This window comes from Heloderma suspectum, chromosome 1 (assembly GCF_057233095.1).
Source record: "Heloderma suspectum isolate Gila_16-S chromosome 1, 16-S_ref, whole genome shotgun sequence".
NCBI classification, from domain to species: Eukaryota; Metazoa; Chordata; class Lepidosauria; order Squamata; family Helodermatidae; genus Heloderma; species Heloderma suspectum.
This window is the reverse complement of record NC_139458.1, coordinates 229,234,288-229,256,237: the sequence shown is the minus strand read 5'-3', so window position 1 is coordinate 229,256,237 and position 21,950 is coordinate 229,234,288. Positions and strand designations below refer to the sequence as shown.

Sequence of the window (21,950 nt, the reverse complement as noted above, 5' to 3'; positions counted from 1 at the left end):
ATCTAATTGGAAGGTGTTGCATTTTTATATTTTTAACAAATGGGTTCAAAACCCACTGAACTCTTCGTTTGGAAGATTTTTAAATGGGTTTGAAAATTCAATTTCCAAGTTTTTTTTAAGTGTGCAGATACGAGAGTTTTTATAGGTGACACACTTACGTAGTTTTTGGCAAGAAAATCACATACCGATGGAAACATTTCCAAACATTCATTTTCAAAATGCTCTCTCCATATCACAAGTTTCTTTCAAAAAGCACTTACTTTCTCACTCATTATTAAAACGTCACCTTTACTTTAAAGGGACAGATAAATATGTTTATTTTTTCAAAAATATCTGCTAGGTAGCATACTACTGATAGCCACTTGTCATCACAGAAAAGGTCAGTAAATTTGGAACAAATCTGCGCCTTCCTCTGCCGTGCCTGGCAGAGACTGGCATATTTGCCCTCGGTGGCCACAGCAGAGGCAGGATAGGACTGGAACCAAGAAAGAAATGCCATGGAGCTTCCCTCTTGGCTCTCGTCCCAGCGTGCTGCCTCTGCCACTGCCATCATTGCACACAGTGGCAGTTCATCAGGGCAGCAGGAGGCTGCTCAATTATCAGATGGCTCTTGCACCCCAGTCGATTGTCTTGCACACCCCCTGGGGTGCATGCACCCCACTTTGGAGACCACGGTTCTAAAGCACAGTCATTTTGGGCATTGAGAAATGTAACCTCCTTGTCATGACTGGAACATGCGTGGGGGTAACTGAAGTCACCCATTACACCACTTCCTCGTTTGGAGACCTGATTTTGTTTCCCACATCAAGGTCACCCTGAACATTCTGGTCTCAGGAACGATAGCACGTTCCTAGTACTAAATTAGTTTCGTAGCCCGGCATTGTCACCCACAGTGCTTCTGTGGAAGAGTCTCCCCCTTTCAGGTGTTCTAGTCTGCTTGACACTATGCCTTCTTCGACATACAAGGCAACACCTCCCCAAGTTAGCCCTTCCCTGTTCTTCCTGTAAGAGTTGTATCTAGAGATGACTGTATCCCACTGGTTCTCTCTATTCCATCAGGTTTCCATAATGCCCACTATATCTAGGGCCCAATCTAAACAGAAACAGTTTGTGAAGCGATTTGGGCAAAATCTGCATTTTCACAAAAACAAATTAGCTCTTTCCATGGTACACGCTGTGCTGTATTCCTCTGCTTTTGCTAGGTAAACAGGAACTAAAGCCACATTAGTTGGGGAGGGGTGGGGAAGTCCCAGCACAAGTAGAAATGAGCATCAGCAATTGTGTAGGTGAGGGGTAGCCAAGGAGCGGAGACTTGCTCCCCCTCCCTCACGTGTTCAACGAAGTGCAATGGAGAACTTGCCTATGAGTAGACGTTCATAACCCCACATGCACTACACACACATGCATACACACACACACACACACACACATTTATGAGGCGGGCGGGCGGGCAGCCACTGCTGCCCAGAAGCAGAACAGAATGAGCAGGAGTGCAAGAAACGTCAGGCTAGCTGCAGAGAGTGTTGTGTATCATCCGACGTGATCGACTTGGGGGTAGAGTAGAACCGGAATAAAAGCCTGGTGTAGATGGGGGGTTCTCTTTTAAAACCAGGCACTCCAACTCTCCCATTTTAGCTTAGGGGATTCTAGCGTTTGCATAGAAACCCCTATACACGGTTCCCTCCCCAGATGTCTCTGGCATGTGCATGTTCCACCATATAATCATGGCCTATTTCCTCCCCTTCTATATTTGGGCAATTGAAAACATTTTCATTTTCATCCCTAGGGGATGAACCCAAACCAGATGCCTCCCACCTCCTGTCCATTATCCCCCAGTGTTTAGTTTAAAGCTACTCTGCCACCTTTTAAATGTTTAGCGCCAGTAGTCTTGTTCCATTTTGGTTCAAGTGGAGTCCATCAGAGAAAGCCACCTTGGAGGTCCTGGATTTCAACCTCCTACTTAGCAACCTAAATTTGGCTTCCAGGACCTCACGACTACATTTCCCCACATTGTTGGTACTAACATGTATCAGGACCACTGACTCCACCCCGGCACTATCTTCTAGGCTATCTAGACAGCACATAATATCCACAACCTTTGCACAAGGCAGGCAGTTTACCATGTGGTCTACACACCCATCACAAACCCAGCTGTCTATGTGTCTAATAATCAAATCTCCCACTACCACAAACCCCCTCCCCCTGGAGGCACATTCTTGGTGTGAGAGGATATTTTCTTGTTTTCCAAGGAATGGGTCCCTTCCAGTGGATCATTTCCCTCTTCCTCAGAATGACACCCTCCTTCCCTGTGACCCCCCATTCTCCATGACTGCAGAGGAGCTATCACACTGGGAGGGGGACACCACTATTAGGTCCCTGAAGGTCTCGTCCACCAACCTCTTTGCCTTTCTTAGCTTCTCCAGGTCAGCAACTTTGGCTTCAAAGGAACAAACTTGCTTCCTGAGAGCCAGGAGCTTATTACATCGAGCACGCACCCACAACTTCTGTCCAGCAGGCAGATAGTCATATATGTGGCACTCAGTGCAACACACGGATAACCCCTACACCTCTGCTGATTTTCTACCTTCTTAACTGTTCTATTATTATTACTGTTGTTGTTGTCGCTGCTGCTGTTGCTGTTGTTAATGTTGTTGTTGTTACTATTATTGAGTTTGTTTACCTGGAAAACATAGCTGTTACTAGGAGAAGGTGAGAGAAGAGTCGACTGCCCTGGCTTCCTTGCCCTGTTGCTAAATACGCACAGGTGCTTAACTCACTTGTATGCTTACGCTTTGTCACTGAGGTACCTCGCACTTGGAGAGCTGGCTCCCTCGCAAGCCTGCCTCCTTATTTTGATAGGCCCAACTGCTGCTTCACCCAATCTGATTGGAGGGCCTCGTCTGAAAAGCAAGGGAGGCTGTGTGTGAACTGCTGGTCTGCTGATCAAGAATACAGGTGATTGGGCAAACCTCTCCAAGCACCTTGACCATCTCATCAGGCCACATCAACTGAAACCAATCCCATGTAACTAGACTAGATGGAGTTCTGGACACCTCCACTGGGACAGCATCAATGATGGTGTGATGGTTAGAGGAAATACAAGTGACTTTATCCCCCAAATGTATCACAAATATGTCACAGCAGACCTCAGGGGGTTTCAGTTTATGCTTTCCATGGGCTAGATGTAATAAATCCCTCACCACTTGAAAAAGATCAGCCAAAGAAAAAGCTCTACCTGAGAATGTGATGGAGCCAGATTAGTAAGAACACTTCACCAGCCTCATTGCCACAGAATAGGCACAATAATGTAGGCAGACTTCTTCCATAGTTCCTATCACCAAATTTTCTTCTTGTATACTCTAAATGTGCATGACATGTCATGAGACCAGAAAAATATAACAGGGTGTCCTTTAATCAGAGTTAAGAACTCCCTGGCCAGAGTTTATATACTACTTTGAGTATGTCTTGGTTCAGAGTTAATTTGAATCCTATGCTCCCTTGCCACAGTGTAGGTGGAGTGGGAAGAGGTGTGTGGGGGGGAGTTACTCTCCTTTGGTTTCAATGAAAGATTTATATGATGTTATTTGCTGGTATGCTGGGGGCTGTGTCTAAGGGAGTTTAGGATTCAGAATAAGCGTGTTCGGCCTCCAACTCTGATCCTTTTTGGCCACTCTCCCCATGCTGTTGCATTGGCAGTCATTATACTGATAATGTCAGTATAACATTATCTCTGACATTACATCGTCACTAGGGACCCAATGCCAGTGTATCTCCCAGATATATTGGTGCAGGCAACTTACACCTGCGGGGTTCCATCTGGCATAAATTTATCATAAGACTGTACCTAAATTTGATTCTTGATGAATGGAAATATTTAGGCATTAAATGTTCTATTTTTATACATTATTAGGGTGTGAAAGGAATAAAAGGAATAAGGGGAGAAAATGGAATTCCGGTAAGTCCATAGAAAAAACTAAGCACAATTACTCCTATGATTAATATAATCTGTAATACCTTAAGGGTATATATACCCTTATATATGTGTATATATATATATACCCTTATATATATATCAATATATATCTTGATATATATCAATATATTGAGATATATATCTTGATATATATCAATATATTGAGATATATATCAATATATACCATGTTCTGATTCATCAATTTTGTTTCTCACTATTAAGGCACCTTAGTTGGCAACATTCTGATGCAATATAGTAGTTCATAAACCAATATGCTTATCATATGACACACTCATACCTAGTGTCTCTTTTTAACTGCTTGGCATCTTAGGTATAAGAAAAAGTTACAGTTACTCACTTTTATCAATAGCCATTTGCTGTTCCCACCAGATTTTTCTGGTAGGTATTTTACATCATATGACTGAGAAGTTGAATGCGATTCCTTGTGGAAAATTTCACATCTGCTACTACCTTAGCATTTTAATATTTATTTTGTATTTACAAAATTTAGCCAAAAAACAAGTGATGCCCAAGGAGGGGGAAAGATACACATAGCAGAGTTTAATGTGAGAGGATTTTTGATATTGTCAACCAGATCAATACAAATACTTGCCAAGGAAATTGAAATGTGCAAACACAGAAGACAGATTATTTTAACTATTAGTATACAGTCACTACGAGTACCCAATAGGATCTAGCCACGTAATATTTAGATCTAGCAAGGATATTTTCCCATTAAAACTATGGGTATTAATTCAGCCAAACAACATTCAGGGCTGCTTCCAGATGTCCACAATGCCTTTTAGCTACAAGTATAGGATATACCCGCCTTTCTGAGAAATTGCACAATAAGCTCATTATGATCTTTCATGTGAGATAATTTCAGCATTCCTCAAATGCAGTAGAACCTGCAAGGTAGTTTTGTTTATTGAGTATACAATGTGCATTTCAGTAGGTAAAGATACCATCTTTACATACATGTCAATTAGTTCAGCATAAATGGAGGTAGAATAATCCAGGAAGTGGTATATATGCCTAACAGAGATTTTTCTGTTAAGGTAATTCAGGTTTCTTCCACACTAGCCCATTTCAATGAAATTGCCATCATTTGTTCCATCATTTTTATGCCACATCCAGATGATATCAGTAGTAGCTAGTTGCACTCCAGTGTTTTCTGTCTTGTCCACCCAAATTTTCAGACCTGATTTGTGTCAGTGTTTTAAGAGTAAAATACAATTGCAGCACCAGCCTGTTTAGTGTGGATAAACAAAGCATTCTTTAGTCTTTTAAAGGCTCCTGTGCCTTTAATTAAATACTTCAGTTTTGCTGGTTCAGCTAGTTTTATTACTTCCTGAGGAATATGAGCAGGGTATGAGTGATGAATAGCCTATTAATTGCTCATTCTCTTAATCACCCCAATGTCAGTTCCTGCACGAGGGGGACACTTTATTATTATTTTCTTGTTATTATATTTAGTTATATTTCATAATTAAAAATGAGAAAATCAGTAATTAAAGCCTCCTTCCTTTAGAACAAAAAATGACATTGGGGCAATCCAGAGAGAGTGTTTATCACTAATCCCTCACCTTCCCATGGAATTTATTCACACCAGGAAGCAATAAAACAGGCTGAACTTACAAGGAAGAAACTGTGGAGTGTGGACTACCTCCAACATTATGCAAGGAGACTTCTGCTTATGCAGCATGGCTTTCCCTACCCTTCCTCCCCTATGCAGCCCCTTAGATGTTCTCTGGATGGTCCCCCAACTGTCCACAGCAGATTTGGGGATGCATGGAGGGCTGAAGGTATGTGTGGGGGGAATCCAATCTGCTAGCAGTGACAGTTTTGTTGGCAGCAGGACAGCATGTATTTATTTATTTATTTACAATATTTATATACCGCTCCACATCAAAAGATTCTGGAGTGGTAAACAACAAAGATAAAAGAATAAAGTACCATGTTAAAACATTTTAAAAGAAACACATTCTGGCTTTAATAAACCATGGCTGATCGCTAAAGGAAGGCCCCTTGATTGTTTTTAAGAGGCGCCAAAAGCAATATAACGTTGGCACCTGCCTGACCTCCAAAGGCAGAGAATTCCACAGGAAGGGGGCCACCACACTGAAGGCTCTTTTCCTGGTGGGCTCCAGCTAGGCCATGTGTCCATCTGGAACCACCAGGGACATGCCCTCTGATGACCTCAGTGACTGGGCAGGTTGGTAAAGAAGAAGGTGCTCTCTCCGTTATCCTGGTCCCAAGTTGTTTAGGGCTTTGTACACTAGTATTAATACCTTAAACCTGGCCCGGTAGCAAATAAGCAGCCAGTGCAGTTCCCTCAACAAAGGAATTACCTGCTGAAAAAGAGCAGCTCCCAATAACAGCCAAGCTCCTGTGTTCTGCACTAGCTCCAGCTTCCGGACCAGCCTTAAGGGCAACCCCACATAGAGTGTATTGCAGTAATCCAGTCTTGAGGTTACTAATGCCTATACCACCGTGGCCACGCTATCCCTGTCCAGGTGAGGCAATAGTTGGAGAACCAGCTGAGGCTGGTAAAAGGCACTCCAGCAACAGTGATATATGTAGGGCTGTCTTCACACCTGGCATTTTATCCCACTACAAACCGGTCCTTTGGATTCTAGATCCTTTCCGGGATTTACACTGGCCCTGTATACAGGCATCTATCATAGCATGTTCTTCCACATTATATCTTTTCATGGCCAAGCTGCATGGAACAATCAGGACAGAAGGGGGCTGCTGGCTCCATACTCCCTCCCTTCCCCTGATCAATGGTACCTGTAACATGATTGGCTCAGCCCCATCCCTCTCCTTCTCCACAGCAGGAGGGAAATGAGAAGCCCTTCTAGTGATCTGGGTAGAGAGCTATGGAAGCTGGTCCCCTCCTTCTTCCGAGGGAAAGAGAGTCTTCTTGGTGGCTTACCCCGAGGTTGCTGGTGCTGCTAGTCCTTCTCTGCTAAATATGTCAATGTGTGATGGAATAAAATGCAGTATATTGCTTGCGCTACTGAGTGTGAAGGGCATACCGATTTCCAGGTTCCCAACTTCAAAAGTAAGAAATCCACAAACGGACTTGTATACAGTCAATGCACCAAGCCATCCCTAGCAGCCCCACCCCCCAGGCGACTGCTTCACGGGGGACACCTTCTTCATTAGACCTGGCTTGCTTCCCCCCCCCCGCTGTTGCTGCTCTTCCCCCATATTCTGGCTTCCCAACAACCCTGCAAGGTGGTCTAGAAGAAGAGATAGTGGCTGGCTAGGTGGGAGGGAGTACTATGAAAACCACCTCAGCATTACTGCCTTATCTAAAACAGCTCCACACCCAAAAAAGAAACCATTAAAAATGACCATTCCAAGCTCTGCATGATAAATTTATTCAGGGGAGGAGAAAAAGTATTTTTAATACCCATTGAAATCCTAACTGTCACGCCTTTCTTCTGCATGGCTGAGAAGGGAGACCACCCCATCCACCCTGGGAGGAAAAAAGCCCATCCATCTGGTGAGGAAAAGGGAGAAGAAGCCATCAGTGAAGTCAATGGGAGGGGGAGGTTCCAAGTATATGCATTGAAGGGGATGGGAGACCTTAAGACTGCTACTACACTCCTATGCATGCCTACTCAGAAGCAAGCCACACAGATTTCAATGGCATTTACTCCCAGGAAAAGAAAGCCTTACAGCTAATTAGTTTACTCAGAAGTAAGCATTGCTATGTTCAGGGGAATCTCAGAGCCCATAGTGGAATGGGAGAGAGGCAGAAACAGTGAGTGACACACACCCCAATTTGTTGTCATGACAATGTCATTCAACAACGCTAGTAACACCCCCTAGCACACCCACACAAAGCGGGACAAAGTGCTAAAGGGGAATACACAGGGGGGAAATGACGATTTCAGTCACAAGCACAGAAAATGCTTAATAAAATGCTTCAGATAACATGGGAAGAGGAAAGGAAAGTTGTGAGATAGCAGCAGGAGAGCAGCAGCATCCTCTAAAGCTCCTGTGAAAACCAGTGATTAAAGAAGAATGATCCTGCTAAAAAAACTCAGGTGTGAAGAGAGCCTAGGAGTACCCCCAGACTATGAACCTGATCTCTCAGAGGGAGTGCAACCCCATCCAGAGCAGGCAATGTGCCTATCTCCCGGACCCAGGAACACTCACCCGCCATTACTGAATCTAGGCACTGATCCAGGACTTGCACAGCCTCTCCTGATTTAGATGTCACAGGAAGATAGATTCAACCCTTTGGATACAACCCTTTCAATTAACATTGCTGTGAACCTTTGATGAATTATTAAACATTATATAGGAGGATTTTGGCCATGGGAAAGGGTGTTACTGGATAATATAGCACAGGAGTGGGCAACTTTTTGACCCTGAGGGCCGGATGCAGTGCTGGGGAATGCACGCACGTGTGTGCCTGCATGCACACAGAGGATGGGATCGCTGGGAGAAGAAGAGGCTTTAGCCTTCACCTCCCCCAGCAACCCCAAAGCAGCCAGAATAGTTGCTTCCACACCACTAATGGCAACCCTTGAGAGTCCTTGGTCTTCACCAGACCCCCTCTCCGGGAGACCAAGGTTGCTGAGTGCATGTACTGGAGGTTGGGCCCGAAGGGCAGTCTGGGGATTCTGCTCGTGTACCGTCCACCCCGCTGCACGACTGACTCCCTGGCCGAGGTGCTTGAGGTGGTCTCTGATGTGCGTGTACAGTCCCCTAACTTACTGGTGTTGGGGGACTTCAACGTACATTCGGAGGCCATCCTCACAGGAGCACCTCGGGACTTCATGGAGACCATGGCCTCCTGGGAGCTGCACCATATTCTAACTGGGCCCACCCATGTAGCCGGTCATGCACTAGACCTTGTGTTTGTTTCTGGAGAAGCGGGGAGTGATCTGGAAGTCGGGGGTATATCCATCACCCCCTTGTCATGGTCAGATCACTATCTGGTGATGTTGGACTTCTCGGTTCCACAACCCCTCCGCAGGGGTGGAGGACCCATTAAAATGGTCCGCCCCAGGCGTCTTATGGATCCAAATGGATTCCTGAACGCGCTTGGGGATTCTCTGGGGCATGCCAACGGCCACTCGGTCGAGACCCTGGTGGGTGGCTGGAATGCCGCAATCACTGGGGCATTAGATCAGGTGGCTCCAAAACGCCCTCTCCCCCTGAACAGGGCTCGGACTGCACCATGGTTCAATCCGCGGTTACAAGCTCTGAAACAGGAGGTGAGACGGCTAGAGCACCGGTGGCGGAAGTCTCGCTCCAAAGACGATCAGACACAGGCTAGAGCTGTATCTTCAGCCTATCACGTGGCGGTGAAGGCAGCAAAAAAGGAATATTATGCTGCCTCCATCGCGTCTGCAGAGTGCTGCCCCAGGAGGCTGTTCCAAGTGGTCCGGAGCCTGGTCGGTCCTGTGGCTCTGGAACCACTGGAGCATTCTAAGGCCTCCTGTGAGGCTTTGGCAAGGTACTTTGCAGATAAAATTGATCAGATTAGGTGTGTTACTCTGCACACTGTGGATACAGTTAGTGAGCAAGAGGCGGCCTGTGGCAAACCAGTTTTGTGGGATCGGTTCCAGCTTCTTCCTCCTGATGAAGTGGACAAGGTGCTTTCATCTGTAAGGCCGACCACCTGCTTACTTGATCCTTGCCCATCTTGGCTCATTATGAGCTGCAGAGAGAGACTGGGTGAGGGGATCAAGGCGGTGGTGAACGCCTCCCTTGAGGAGGGAGTGATGCCATCAGCCCTTAAGGAGGCAGTGATAAGACCGCTCTTAAAGAAGCCCTCCTTGGATCCTCAAGTTCTGAACAACTTTCGCCCAGTCTCAAATCTGCCATTTTTGGGCAAGGTGATTGAGCGGGTGGTGGCGGTGCAGTTGAAGGCACACTTGGAAGAAACTGATTATCTAGACCCATTTCAGTCGGGCTTCAGGCCTGGGCATGGGACAGAAACGGCCTTGGTCGCCTTGGTGGATGATATGAGGAGGGCTCTGGATAGGGGTGAATGCTCCTTCCTTGTTCTCCTCGACCTCTCAGCGGCTTTTGATACCGTTGACCACGGTATCCTCCTGGACCGCCTGGAGGGGTTGGGCATTGGAGACACTATATTGCGGTGGTTCCGGTCCTTCCTCTCCGGCAGGTACCAGAGGGTAGCACTGGGAGAGGAGGTTTCGGACCCGTGGCCACTTACTTGTGGGGTGCCACAGGGTTCCATCCTCTCCCCGATGCTATTTAACGTCTATGTGAAGCCACTGGGGGCTATCATCAGGAGGTTTGGGGTGCAGTGTCATCAATATGCGGATGACACGCAGCTCTACCTCTCATTCAAATCTTCACCAAGGTTGGCCGTAGAATCCCTGTCCAAATGTCTGGAGACGGTGAGTGGCTGGATGGGGAGGAATAAGCTGAAGCTGAACCCTGACAAGACCGAGGTACTTTTGGTGGGAGACAAGAGGAGGCTGGGGGATGTTGACCTGGTGTTGAATGGGGTACGGCTACCCTTGAAAGACCAGGTCCGCAGCCTGGGGGTCATTTTGGACTCCCAGCTGTCCATGGAGGCTCAGGTGTCAGCTGTGAGCCGGACAGCGCTGTATCAACTCCATCTGATACGGCGGCTGCACCCCTTCCTTCCCGACCATCTGCTCCCATCGGTAGTACATGCCCTGGTCTCCTCTCGTTTAGACTACTGTAATGCGCTCTACGTGGGGTTACCCTTGAAGACGGTTCGGAAACTGCAGCTGGTACAGAACGCGGCGGCTCGCCTGATTAAAGGCAGCCGCCGGCGAGATCACATCACTCCAGTGCTGAAGGAGTTGCACTGGTTACCAGTTGTTTTCCGGGCCAAACTCAAGGTGTTGGTTTTGACCTTTAAAACCCTATATGGTTCCGGCCCAGCCTATCTTAAGGAGCGCCTCCAGCAACACCAGACAGGCCGCTTAACAAGATCAGCCTCGGATGGCCTTCTCTCTGTCCCATCAGCCAGGACAGCTAGACTGGTGGGGACGAGGGAGAGGGCCTTCTCTGTGGTGGCCCCCACTCTGTGGAACTCCCTCCCTAGGGAACTCCGTCATGCCCCCTCTTTAATGAGCTTCCGTCGTGCATTAAAAACGTGGTTGTTCAGGCAGGCATTTGGGGTGGGTTAGGGTATTTAAAAAAAAAAATTATGGTAAAATTTTATTGTTTTAAATTGTTTTATGGTGGGTTGTACATCGCCCAGAGTGGCTGGGTGACCAGTCAGATGGGCGATTAATAAATTTAATAAATAAATAAATAAATAAATAAATAAATAAACCCCAGTCAGGATTTCTGCTTCAGCGCTGCCATTAACATTACATAAGCAGTGATCCCATCTGCTTTGGTGTTACTGGGGAAGGGGAAGTTAAAGCCTCCTGATGAGCTGGACTGCAGGGAAAGGCAGGCCACACAAGAGCAGGCCCTCATAAAACACTATGTTATATGTTGGAACTCCATTGTAATCCAGCTAATTATGGAAAAGTAATGTCTCAGCAGAGATAAAGAGCTGTAGTGTGGAAGCAGCCTAAGCAACTAAAATAAAATACAATTTGTTGCCTAAGATACAGAACTGACTTGTTTAAAATGCTGAAATTGTGACCTTCATGTAAATTGTTTTTACTTGCATATTTTAGGGCCAAACTAACTATGCAGGACAATTATGTATATCTTAAGCACATGTTTGCCCTGTTCTCATATAAAGAGGAAGAGTCTACTTCTTAAATGAAAAGGAGCACGTGAGAGAAGGGAGTGAAATATGTCTTGACCTTGACACACTCCATAGCTTTATGCAATTTTCTTCCTTCCTGGCTCACTTCTGATATTGAAGCTGAGCTGGAGAAAAACTGCTAAAAAGTAGCAGAACAGAGCGAGGTAAGGGGGGAGAGGAGTCTGGATTTTACTTTCTTCTCCTGTGTGCAATTGTTTGTGTTATAGATTTTGCTATTATGCTGAAGTGAATTGTTATGCTAAATTAGAGCTAAGATTTTTTTGTAGGGTTTTCATGCACATACAGCAGAAAAGGGAGAAGAAGGAGTAACAGGCTTTCCTGGACAAAGAGTGAGTATATAATCAAAATCAAGAAGGAATTATTTTCCATCCATGCCAATATGATATTTTCCCTGCTTTTCTATCGGGGTATCAGGAACTGTCCCAATTAGATAGAACATTTTGGGTGCTGTAGATCTGGATAGGGCATCCAAACACTTCTTTTGTCTGGATTATTTTTATGATTTTTCTCAGGTTGAGATGGTCTGACTGATCACCAAAGTTGGCATCAGAAAGGAACTACCCCCAACTCAGATTAAGTGGATTGTTTGTTCCTTTCCTTTCCTAGTGGCATGCCATCTCACTTGAGTAATTTGCAGCTTGAGTCACTTACAACGTTCTTTTCTCTAGGGTCAATTGCGCTGTGTTTATGGAATATTATGGGATACAATAGTATTAATTGTGTGGGTTGTTTTTGTGGTGAACTGGTGGCTCCATGGTCTCGCATTGTGTAATATGTATTCTAGAGTTTTTCTTTTTACAGTGGAAGGGTCTCCAGCACAGTGCCAAGGGTACACATTTGCCCTGCAAGACCTTCCCTTGTGCCTGTGGAAAGATGCAAGCTTTTTGAGTCAAGTTCTTCCTTGCTTTGTCGACCACTGCCATGTTGTTTAACCCACCCCTCCTCTGTGTCCACCTTTCCCTCCCCAAGAGGAGACTGCCATTTGTTTGGTGGGTTGGGGATAAACAAGGGAATGGCTATGCAGGTAGCCCCTGGAGGGAAGCAGAAATGCCAGTGGGAAGCCATATGGCAGTGCTGGTCCTTCAGGCCCTTTTCAGGAGCTGGAGTGGGTGTGGGGGAGGAATGAAGCAGGGGTGGTGCAACCAGAGCAGAAGGATGATTTCTTGCTTATATATCCCATGGCTTTTGCAGTGCTGCTACACAGCTATATGAAAATGTGTGTGGAAATACCCTGGGTCCCTTCTTAAAAAGGGTTGAATGGCTGTGGGGCAGTCATGCAGTTCTTCCCACTTCCCATGTAAGCAAAGCAGTGATACTGACACACAGACACACCTGTGCAGCCTGTGCCTTCCTCCTCCTTTTCTCTTTCTGACCCCTGTTCCCTCCCTTCTCTCCTCCACTGCAGTACTTTCTCTTCTGTTGGGGGTACATTTCTTAACCAGTGAATCAAAACCCTTGTGTGAGTTCAACTTCTGATGCCATCTTGGCTGCCTCCATACATACCCCAATGGTAGAATTTTCCCTGCTTGTGACTCTTGGCCCTGTTTTTTGGCCCTGATTTTTTGTGTGGAAACATTAATCCAAGGAGCTGATCGTCATGATTTTCACAAGGCATTTGTCCACCCCACCCCCAAACTCTGTCACATTAAAGCTGACACCAGTATTTATGGACTGCACAATAAAAAACCCATCTGTCTGGTGTTTGTCAGTGCCACTGTGATACAAAAACAGTGAGCCAATGCATAGATCTTTATGGATCCTCATGAAGTTTACAAGGATTACCCCTTGAACTACCATCAAATTGCAAATCACATCTGTGTCCATCTGTGCTATGATTTCATGGTGGTTTGTGGGGGGGAGGGGGAGGGGGAGGGGGAGGGGGATCCTATGTAAATATTATGAGGATCCAAGCCTTGGATCTAGGTTTTGCACCATAACAGTGTTGGGAAGCACTGGATCTTCAATGTTTTAAAAATAGTTCAGTCCATCAAGACAATTGCACAATTTAATGGTGTCCCAAATGGCAGCTGCTTTGTGACTAGTGCCCACAACACTTTCTCAGGATTCCACATAGGCCAAAAAAAGTGGCAGACCCCTATGGTCTCTGCTAATGGAAGTGAGAATCCTGAATGCTGGATACTGGCAGCTGTAGCACATACTCCCCTAAGCACAAGTAAGATTCTAAAGCTACTTCCAGCAGCTTAGTGGTGAAATGTGCAATTGCTATTCAGACCAAGAGGAAACACTGACTGGTTCCACATTTTCACATTAAAAGCCAATGTGTGTGCCCTTTCAAAGTCCTTTGCCCATTTCCCATGTCTACTCCTTCATGTTCAAAATGTATGCTTGTGGGTTTTACTTAGGTTTTAATCATTGATAATTTCTGCAAATATGCTAAATGGGTCCCAGTAATCTCCATAATGAGAATTAACATAAAAATACAACTACCTTTTACATAACGAGCAGACAAAATGCATGCCTTTATTTGGTGTTTATTTTTAGCCCAGAAACCGCCCAGAGAGCTTCGACTATTGGGCGGTATAGAAATGAAATAAATAAATAAATAAATAAATAAAATAGCCTAGTCTGGATGATACATTCCCCTGACTTCTCCCTAGACGTGGCGGGGGAGCAAGTTTGTACCTTCCCATCCCACTCTCCAGATATGCCTGTTCCATTTCCAACACTCCAGGACATCTCCAGGTATAATGTTTGAATAGGGTTTATAGAATCATAGAATCATAGAATAGTAGGGTTGGAAGGGGCCTACAAGGCCATCGAGTCCAACCCCCTGCTCAATGCAGGAATCCAAGTCAGAGCATCCCTGACAAATGGCTGTCCAGCCTCGTCTTGAAGGCCTCCAGTGTGGGAGAGCCCACCACCTCCCCAGGTAATTGGTTCCATTGCCGTATTGCTCTGACACTCAGGAAGTTTTTCCTGATGTTCAGCCGGAATCTGGCTTCCTGTAACTTGAGCCCATTATTCCGTGTCCTGCACTCTGGGATGATCAAGAAGAGATCCTGGCCTTCCTCTCTGTGACACCCTTTCAAGTACTTGAAGAGCGCTATCATATCTCCCCTCAGTCTTCTCTTCTCAAGGCTAAACATGCCCAGTTCTTTCAGTCTCTCTTCATAGGGCTTTGTTTCCAGTCCCCTGATCATCTTTGTTGCCCTCCTTTGAACCCTCTCCAGCTTGTCTGCATCCTTCTTAAAGTGTGGTGCCCAGAACTGGACACAGTACTCCAGATGAGGCCTAACCAGTGCTGAGTAGAGGGGAACTAGTACTTCCCGGGATTTGGAAGCGATGCTTCTATGAATGCAGCCCAAAATAGCATTTGCCTTTTTTGCAGCCACATCACATTGTTGGCTCATATTCAGCTTGTGATCGACGACAATTCCAAGATCCTTCTCGCTCGTAGTGTGGTTGAGCCACGTATCCCCCATCTTGTAACTGTGCATTTGGTTTCTTTTTCCTAGGTGCAGAACTTGGCATTTGTCCCTATTAAATGCCATTCTGTTGTTTTCTGCCCAGCACTCCAGTCTATCCAGATCACTTTGAATTTTGTTTCTGTCTTCCAAAGTATTAGCTATCCCTCCCAATTTGGTGTCATCTGCAAATTTGATCAGCATTCCCTGCACCTCCTCCTCCAAGTCATTAATAAAAATGTTGAAGAGCACTGGGCCCAGGACTGAGCCCTGCGGTACCCCACTCGTTACCTCTCCCCAGCTTGAGAAGGTCCCATTGATAAGCACTCTTTGAGTCCGATTCTGTAGCCAACTGTGGATCCACCAGATCGTTGTTTCATCTAGCCCACTTTGAGCTAGTTTGCTCATCAGGATATCATGGGGCACTTTGTCGAAAGCTTTGCTGAAGTCGAGGTATATGATGTCTACAGCATTCCCACGGTCTACAAGGGAGGTGACTTGATCAAAAAATGAGATCAGATTTGTCTGGCAGGACTTGTTTTTGACAAATCCATGTTGGCTTCGAGTAATCACGGCATTGTTGTCAAGGTGCTTCCAGATGGATTGCTTTATGATCTGCTCCAGAATTTTCCCAGGGATTGATGTCAGACTGACTGGTCTGTAGTTCCCAGGTTCCTCCTTTTTACCCTTTTTGAAGATAGGGACAACGTTAGCCCTCCTCCAGTCATCTGGCACTTCCCCGGTCCTCCATGATTTCTCAAAGAGAATAGACAGCGGTTCTGAGAGTTCTTCTGCCAGTTCCTTTATTACTCTAGGATGCAGTTCATCTGGCCCTGGAGATTTGAACTCATTCAAAGTAATGAGGTGTTCCTTGACCATATGCCTGTCGATCTCAAGCTGCAATCCTGCCCCTTCAGCCTGTACTTCGCCTTTGCCAGGTGGGTCATAGACCCTCTTTTGGGAGAAGACTGAGCCAAAGTAGGAATTGAGCACCTCTGCCTTTTCTTTGTCATCTGTTATCATTTTGCCATCCTTATTTAATAGCTGAACAACCATTTCTTTCCTCTGCCTTTTACTATGCACGTAGCTGAAGAAAGCCTTTTTGTTGTTTTTAGCATCCCTCGCTAACCTCACCTCGTTCTCAGCTTTAGCCTTCCTGACGCCATCCCTGCAATTCTGTGCTACCTGCCTGTACTCTTCCTTTGTTGCTTGGCCTTCTTTCCACTTCCTATATGTGTCCTTCTTTGTTTTCAGGTCATGCCTAAGCTTTTTGTGAAGCCACATTGGCTTCTTCTGTTGTCTTCCACCTTTTCTTCTTGTTGGAATTGTTTGTGATTGTGCCTTGAGAATTTCCTTTTTTAAAAGTTCCCACCCATCTTGGACTCCTTTTCAAAAGGAAAAGGTTTAGATACATAAAATCTAATATTGGCCCAAAGTAGTTCTAGGTGGGGATGAGCACATTATTGGATTTTTGTACATAGATTTTAGGTGAGCCCTGGTAGATCAGGCAGTGTTGGTTGTGGGACAGGCATACCTGATGGGTAGAGTGGGAAGGTGTGGTCTCAATTCTCTATCATGTGTAGGGAAAAAATAGGGGAGAATATCATCTGAACTGGGACTTTTAAGTCATATACCGTCTTCTTAAGGTTTCAGACTTAGCAAAACATACTCTAAGATGTAGTAGAGTTTAAATGATCTCCTGTTTAATGTTGTTGCTTTTCAATAACACCATGCTTTTATAGGGTTTGCCAGGAATCAATGGTCTAAAAGGAGCTGAAGGGGATGCAGTAAGTATGCAATCTCAAAAATCAGACTGTGGCTTGGATCCTAAGATAAGTTGACTTAAGTAAGTTAATGGAAGGAAAGATCTTCCCCACTGCAGCCCCTGTGCCCCCTGAAAAGCCTTTCTGAAGGGTCAGGAGACCAGAGGCAGGTGTGTGTGTGTGTGTGTGTATGGATGTGTGTATGCATTTATTAATGGATGTTTGCATGTATATGCCCCCCTCTAGCACTGCCCACTTTTGGCTCTGACTACACTGACTGCTGATATGTGGATCCCTGACATATTCTGGCTGAGGTAATGTGGACCTCAATAGGAAAAAGGTTCTCCACCCTGTTTTAAAGCAATTGTTTTGATATGTATTTCAGGGTATCCCAGGCCATGATGGCATCCCTGGCATCCCTGGTCAGAAAGGAATGAAGGTAGTTCATTGGTTTAATTAGTTGCTTGCATAGTAAATGAGTCTCACTGATCACTAGGATAGAACCAATAGTATAAAATGGCCCATTTCAAGTTCAGGGTTTCTTTGGTCACCATCCCAAGCATAATTTCCTAGTGGAGGTAAGAAAGTCCTAAAATGCATTTGATTTAGCAATAATTTATAATAGTGGGGATATTCTAGCCCACATGTGAAGAACAGAAAATAAAGATAATTGATAGTACTTTATAGAAATAGAAGGCAATCATAGAGAAATTACTGGGCCTTTGTCATGAGGAAGGACGTTTTTTCTTCTCTCATTCATCAGTATGATGAAAATAGTTGACTTTCAGCTACAGACTAAGACTGGTAAATAAAATTTGCATTTATACAGGGAGAGCCAGGAGACAGAGGTGTTCAAGGACTACCAGCTTATGTGGATCATCCCACACTAATCAAAGGTATGACAGTCAGTGTAGTAGAATATCTTTGATGTAGCTTATACCTTTTCCTAATTAAAGGCGGAGGGGGTGAAGAGGAATCATGACTCATCATCATCTCTTCATTATTGTCATAAGACCCATTCAAATTAAAATATGAAATATACACAAATATACACAAATAACAGAACACAAAAAATACATTTTCTTCAATTTAGCTTATATAGTCAGTCAGTTGAACTCTTATACACACAGTGATTAGAAAACAGTCATCTATTCAGCAATATATGGGACCTTAACTTGTACACAGGACATTACCAATCTGTCATTTGAATGCCCTGGTAAACTAATCAGAAAAGGGTAAATTATACAACTTCTCAAACCAGTAGAAATTACAATATGAATCTACATGTGCAAGAGTTTCACACATATAGATTCACACTGCTTTGGAATGGACTTTTCAGAAATCTGCCTTGAAGAACTACAGTTGGTTGAACATTAAATCTTGGAAGTATAAATGTGAAGTCCCATAACTGGGCTGAATCCCATGTGCCAAGGGGGAACAAGTTCTATTAGCCAGAGAGTATAGATTTTGTTGTTCAGTATCATAGAATCTTTGAGTCAACACTTTAAAAGCTTCTTGTTGCTTAAGCATTAGAAGGGATTCAAACAAGAAACCAATTGAGCTGATTTTATGTAAAATTATATGGGGCCATTTACCAGAATATGAGTCTGTTAGCATAAGATGTAAAAATCTAGATATTGATAAAGAAAAATGAAGACATAACCAAAATTGTAGTATCTGGACCATGCTCTGATATCCAGAAATCCTACACCAGTTTCCAAACAAATGGCTGCATATCCTACACTGTTATGTACCCCCAAAATGCAATGCAAGAAAAATGCCTGCACTTTTTCAAGGCAGAATTGGTCAACTCAATCCATATAAGGATGCCACATAGTAATAAGAGTCAGTGGCTTGTCTTTGAATATCCTAAGAGCTAGAGGAATACTGCACCTGCCCTGTTATAATAAAAATGAACAACTGCAGATTCTCAGATTTAAGTGCATATGTATGTTGCAAATTCCACCTGAGATTATATTGAAAATGAAACCCTAAATACATTATTTAACCTGTTCCAAATTACTCCCCCCACCCACCATGTCCAGTGTAACCTTTTCCATGATCTTACATAAATTAATCTACTCCAGAGATACAGATGTGGTCTGTATTTTTTAATACATTTTTTTATTGTGAGCTTTAACAAAACAAACCCGACAAAGAAACAAAGAACGTAACAAAACCAACAAAATTAAAAATATAACAACATCTTCTAAGATCCTCAGTTTCAAATATTACAATATTTTAGGGATAAAAAAGAGAAAAAGAGTAGGTTACACACAAACATCAGTAAAAGCAGACCAGATATCCAAATATATGTCCATTTGCAAGTTACACCTAGATACCACTCTTTCAAATGTTGCTAGCGTTGTTAAGTCTTCAATCCATTGTATTATAGGCGGTGAACTTTTATCCTTCCAGTTTTGTAGTATCAGTCTTTTAGCAACCAAAAGGGTGCGAAAGATCCATTTACGTTGACCATGTGTTACATTCCAAAAGGAAGGTAAGTAATTTAAGAGAACATTTACATCAGTAAATATTAAAGAGCTTTCCAAGACAAAATTTGTCCGTATAATAACTTCTTCCCAAAAGGAGGCAACTATTGGACATTTCCAAAACATATGAATAAGAGAACCATTGACTGCATTACACCTCCAACAATTAGCCGAGTTTGACAAACCTTTATTAAAAAGACATTGTGGCGTCCAGTAGACCTGAAACAGCCACCTCTTTCTGGATTTTTTCCCTGACTAGATGTTCAAAACACGCAATGGATTTCTGGTTCTGTGCAAACTGAGCATGACGCTGGCCCTGAAAAGCAATCTGGAATCCCTCGGAAAACACTTTCGCTAAAAAAACAGCATTTTCCTGCAGTGGGTACCACATCAGGAGGCACGAAAGAGACTGCAATTTAACTGGGCTGGGACCCTTTTGGAGGGGGCTGTTGCCCCCCACCTTGTTTCCTATTGGCCTGCCCCTCCCAGCCTGCTTCCTGCCATCCTCTGGCCCTGGGGCAATTAAGACAACCATGTTGTCCCCCACACATAGAGCACTCATGCCGGAACTTGCAAGAGGTTTTAGAGCAGGTGCCGTGGGCACTACACTCCCAACAGAGCAAGTGGTGTTGAACCACCTGCCCCGCACCAGCCTTAAAGGCTGAAACGAGCTGCTGTTTGGATAATAAATAGCCACTGTCCAACCTGTCCCCAAAGCCTGGCCACACTGGGGTCATGAACTGGAGCCACAGGTCATGGTACTTCACATCCCAACACAGGGTGGGGTCAAGGGCGGCCCGCATACAAAATGATTCATCATATTCCATAGAGGCCCTGTAAATAACATCCAAGTATTTGGTCATGACCCTGTTGCAGAACCCAGAGTCAGAGAGACCACGGAGTGAAGGAAAAAGAGATTCTTTATTTAACGCGCGGGCTTAAGGCTGGAATCGTTTCCAAAGAGCCAGAAGCCCCGATTTACATTAGCACATTGGTTTTATAGACATTGTGACACATATGAAACGGCTCCTCCTCCCCCTCCCGCATGGGGTTGCAATCCTCAACATTTTTCCTCCTAGCACCATTGTTTATAATACAAGAACTGGGTTATAGGGTAGCCATGATAAGGAGAGAACAGAAGAGAACAGCAGAGAACAAGATATACAATTGTATGACCTTTGACAAGATAAGGAATTCCTGTGTCTCGTCAGCTTACAACAATATATTCAAGGGAGAAAGAGCTCAGCAAGAACATGAAGCATGAGACTGCATGAGGCTACTTAGTCTGACCCCCGATATGGCTGCTACATTCCCCCCTTAAATGCATAATTTCATTACAATTATAGCATTTCTGATAACTATACAAAGCTTTTTGTGACATACATATTACTTAGCCTCTTGTTGGGCTATTAGAGCATAGAGGGCAGCAGTTTTATTAGCTGAGACATAAAACAGATTGGTTAAACAGCGCATAAGACAAGGAACGCAGAGACATAACAGAACTTTTATGAACAACACTGGTAGAATTAGGATGAACAATGCTTTCAAGCCAGCTAAGATCTGGAAGCCAAGGGGTTAACTAATTTAGCTAATTGTTTTGTCTTATTGTTTTGTTAGCTACTATATTGTGCAGCTTGTTGATCTGTTCATCTACAGCATTGCCATTATCAGTTAAGTTAAAACAACAGAGCTTTTGGTGTGTCTCACAACTTAAATGATGAAGAAGGAAGAGGTAATCTATACCAGCTCTGTTTTCTAGAACTGCACCTTTTAGATCACGCAGCTTTTTATTTAACAAGGACAATGCTCGTGAGGTGGCATTTATGCATTTGGCTAAGCTGCAAGCTAACCGGTTGATTTCCAGACCATCAGCCAAGGCTAAACCTGGAACCTTAACCAGTGACATTGCTAAGGCCAATTTTTCTGAGTCAGAATATAACTGCACATGACTATTACAATTTTTAGTTAGTTGGAGTGCTCGAGGCTGCCGTTGACGGATTTTCTCGGGCTACAGGGGAAGAATTGGCACCAGTTCAATTGGCGGCTGAGGCAACATGGGTGGTTATCAGACAAGTTGGCAGGAATGAATGACCAAGTGCGGGAATTACATGTCTAAAACCATCCATGAGGCAAAAGTATGTGGGCATCATTAAAAGATATGTTTTGAATTTTATTACAGTGGAAGGGGGCCAGGGATAGCTTTATATTTTCTGGAAAAAATTTTGACAATTAAGCATTTGTGCACACGTAGCATTTGTTTCAGCAATGATGGGGGTGCGTAGAGTGAACTCTGTAGGGGGTAGGATCTTTGCAACCACGCCCCAATTAGCATTTTGGGAATAAGTTAAACTTACACCATAAACTCTTAACATGGTATCTTTTTGAATTTTCCCAGGATGTCTACAGACAGGTATTAGGCAAGAGCTAATAAGCCTGTTTGCAGGTATACCTCTTGGCAAACAAAAATGTTTTACTCTTGTGATGTTAGCCAGGTGAAGCCAGTAATTATCAGCAAATCACTGGGACAAACTTCTTTTTCTA

General features: G+C 44.2%; 1 protein-coding gene across 2 annotated transcripts in view; it reads left to right on the top strand.

The window, feature by feature from the left end:
* The window catches only part of COL4A2 (collagen type IV alpha 2 chain), a 396,880-nt gene that overhangs the window by 192,719 nt on the left and 182,211 nt on the right, over positions 1–21,950 (top strand). Inside the window, exons 14-18 of one of the 2 annotated variants that reach the window (XM_084820997.1) lie at positions 3,911–3,955; positions 11,996–12,058; positions 16,897–16,941; positions 17,303–17,356; positions 17,747–17,813. In XM_084820997.1, coding sequence (XP_084677123.1) covers positions 3,911–3,955; positions 11,996–12,058; positions 16,897–16,941; positions 17,303–17,356; positions 17,747–17,813 — 274 coding nt within the window. Of the gene's footprint in view, positions 1–3,910; positions 3,956–11,812; positions 11,873–11,995; positions 12,059–16,896; positions 16,942–17,302; positions 17,357–17,746; positions 17,814–21,950 lie in introns of those variants that run through there. The other variant, XM_084821006.1, reaches the window with a different exon arrangement.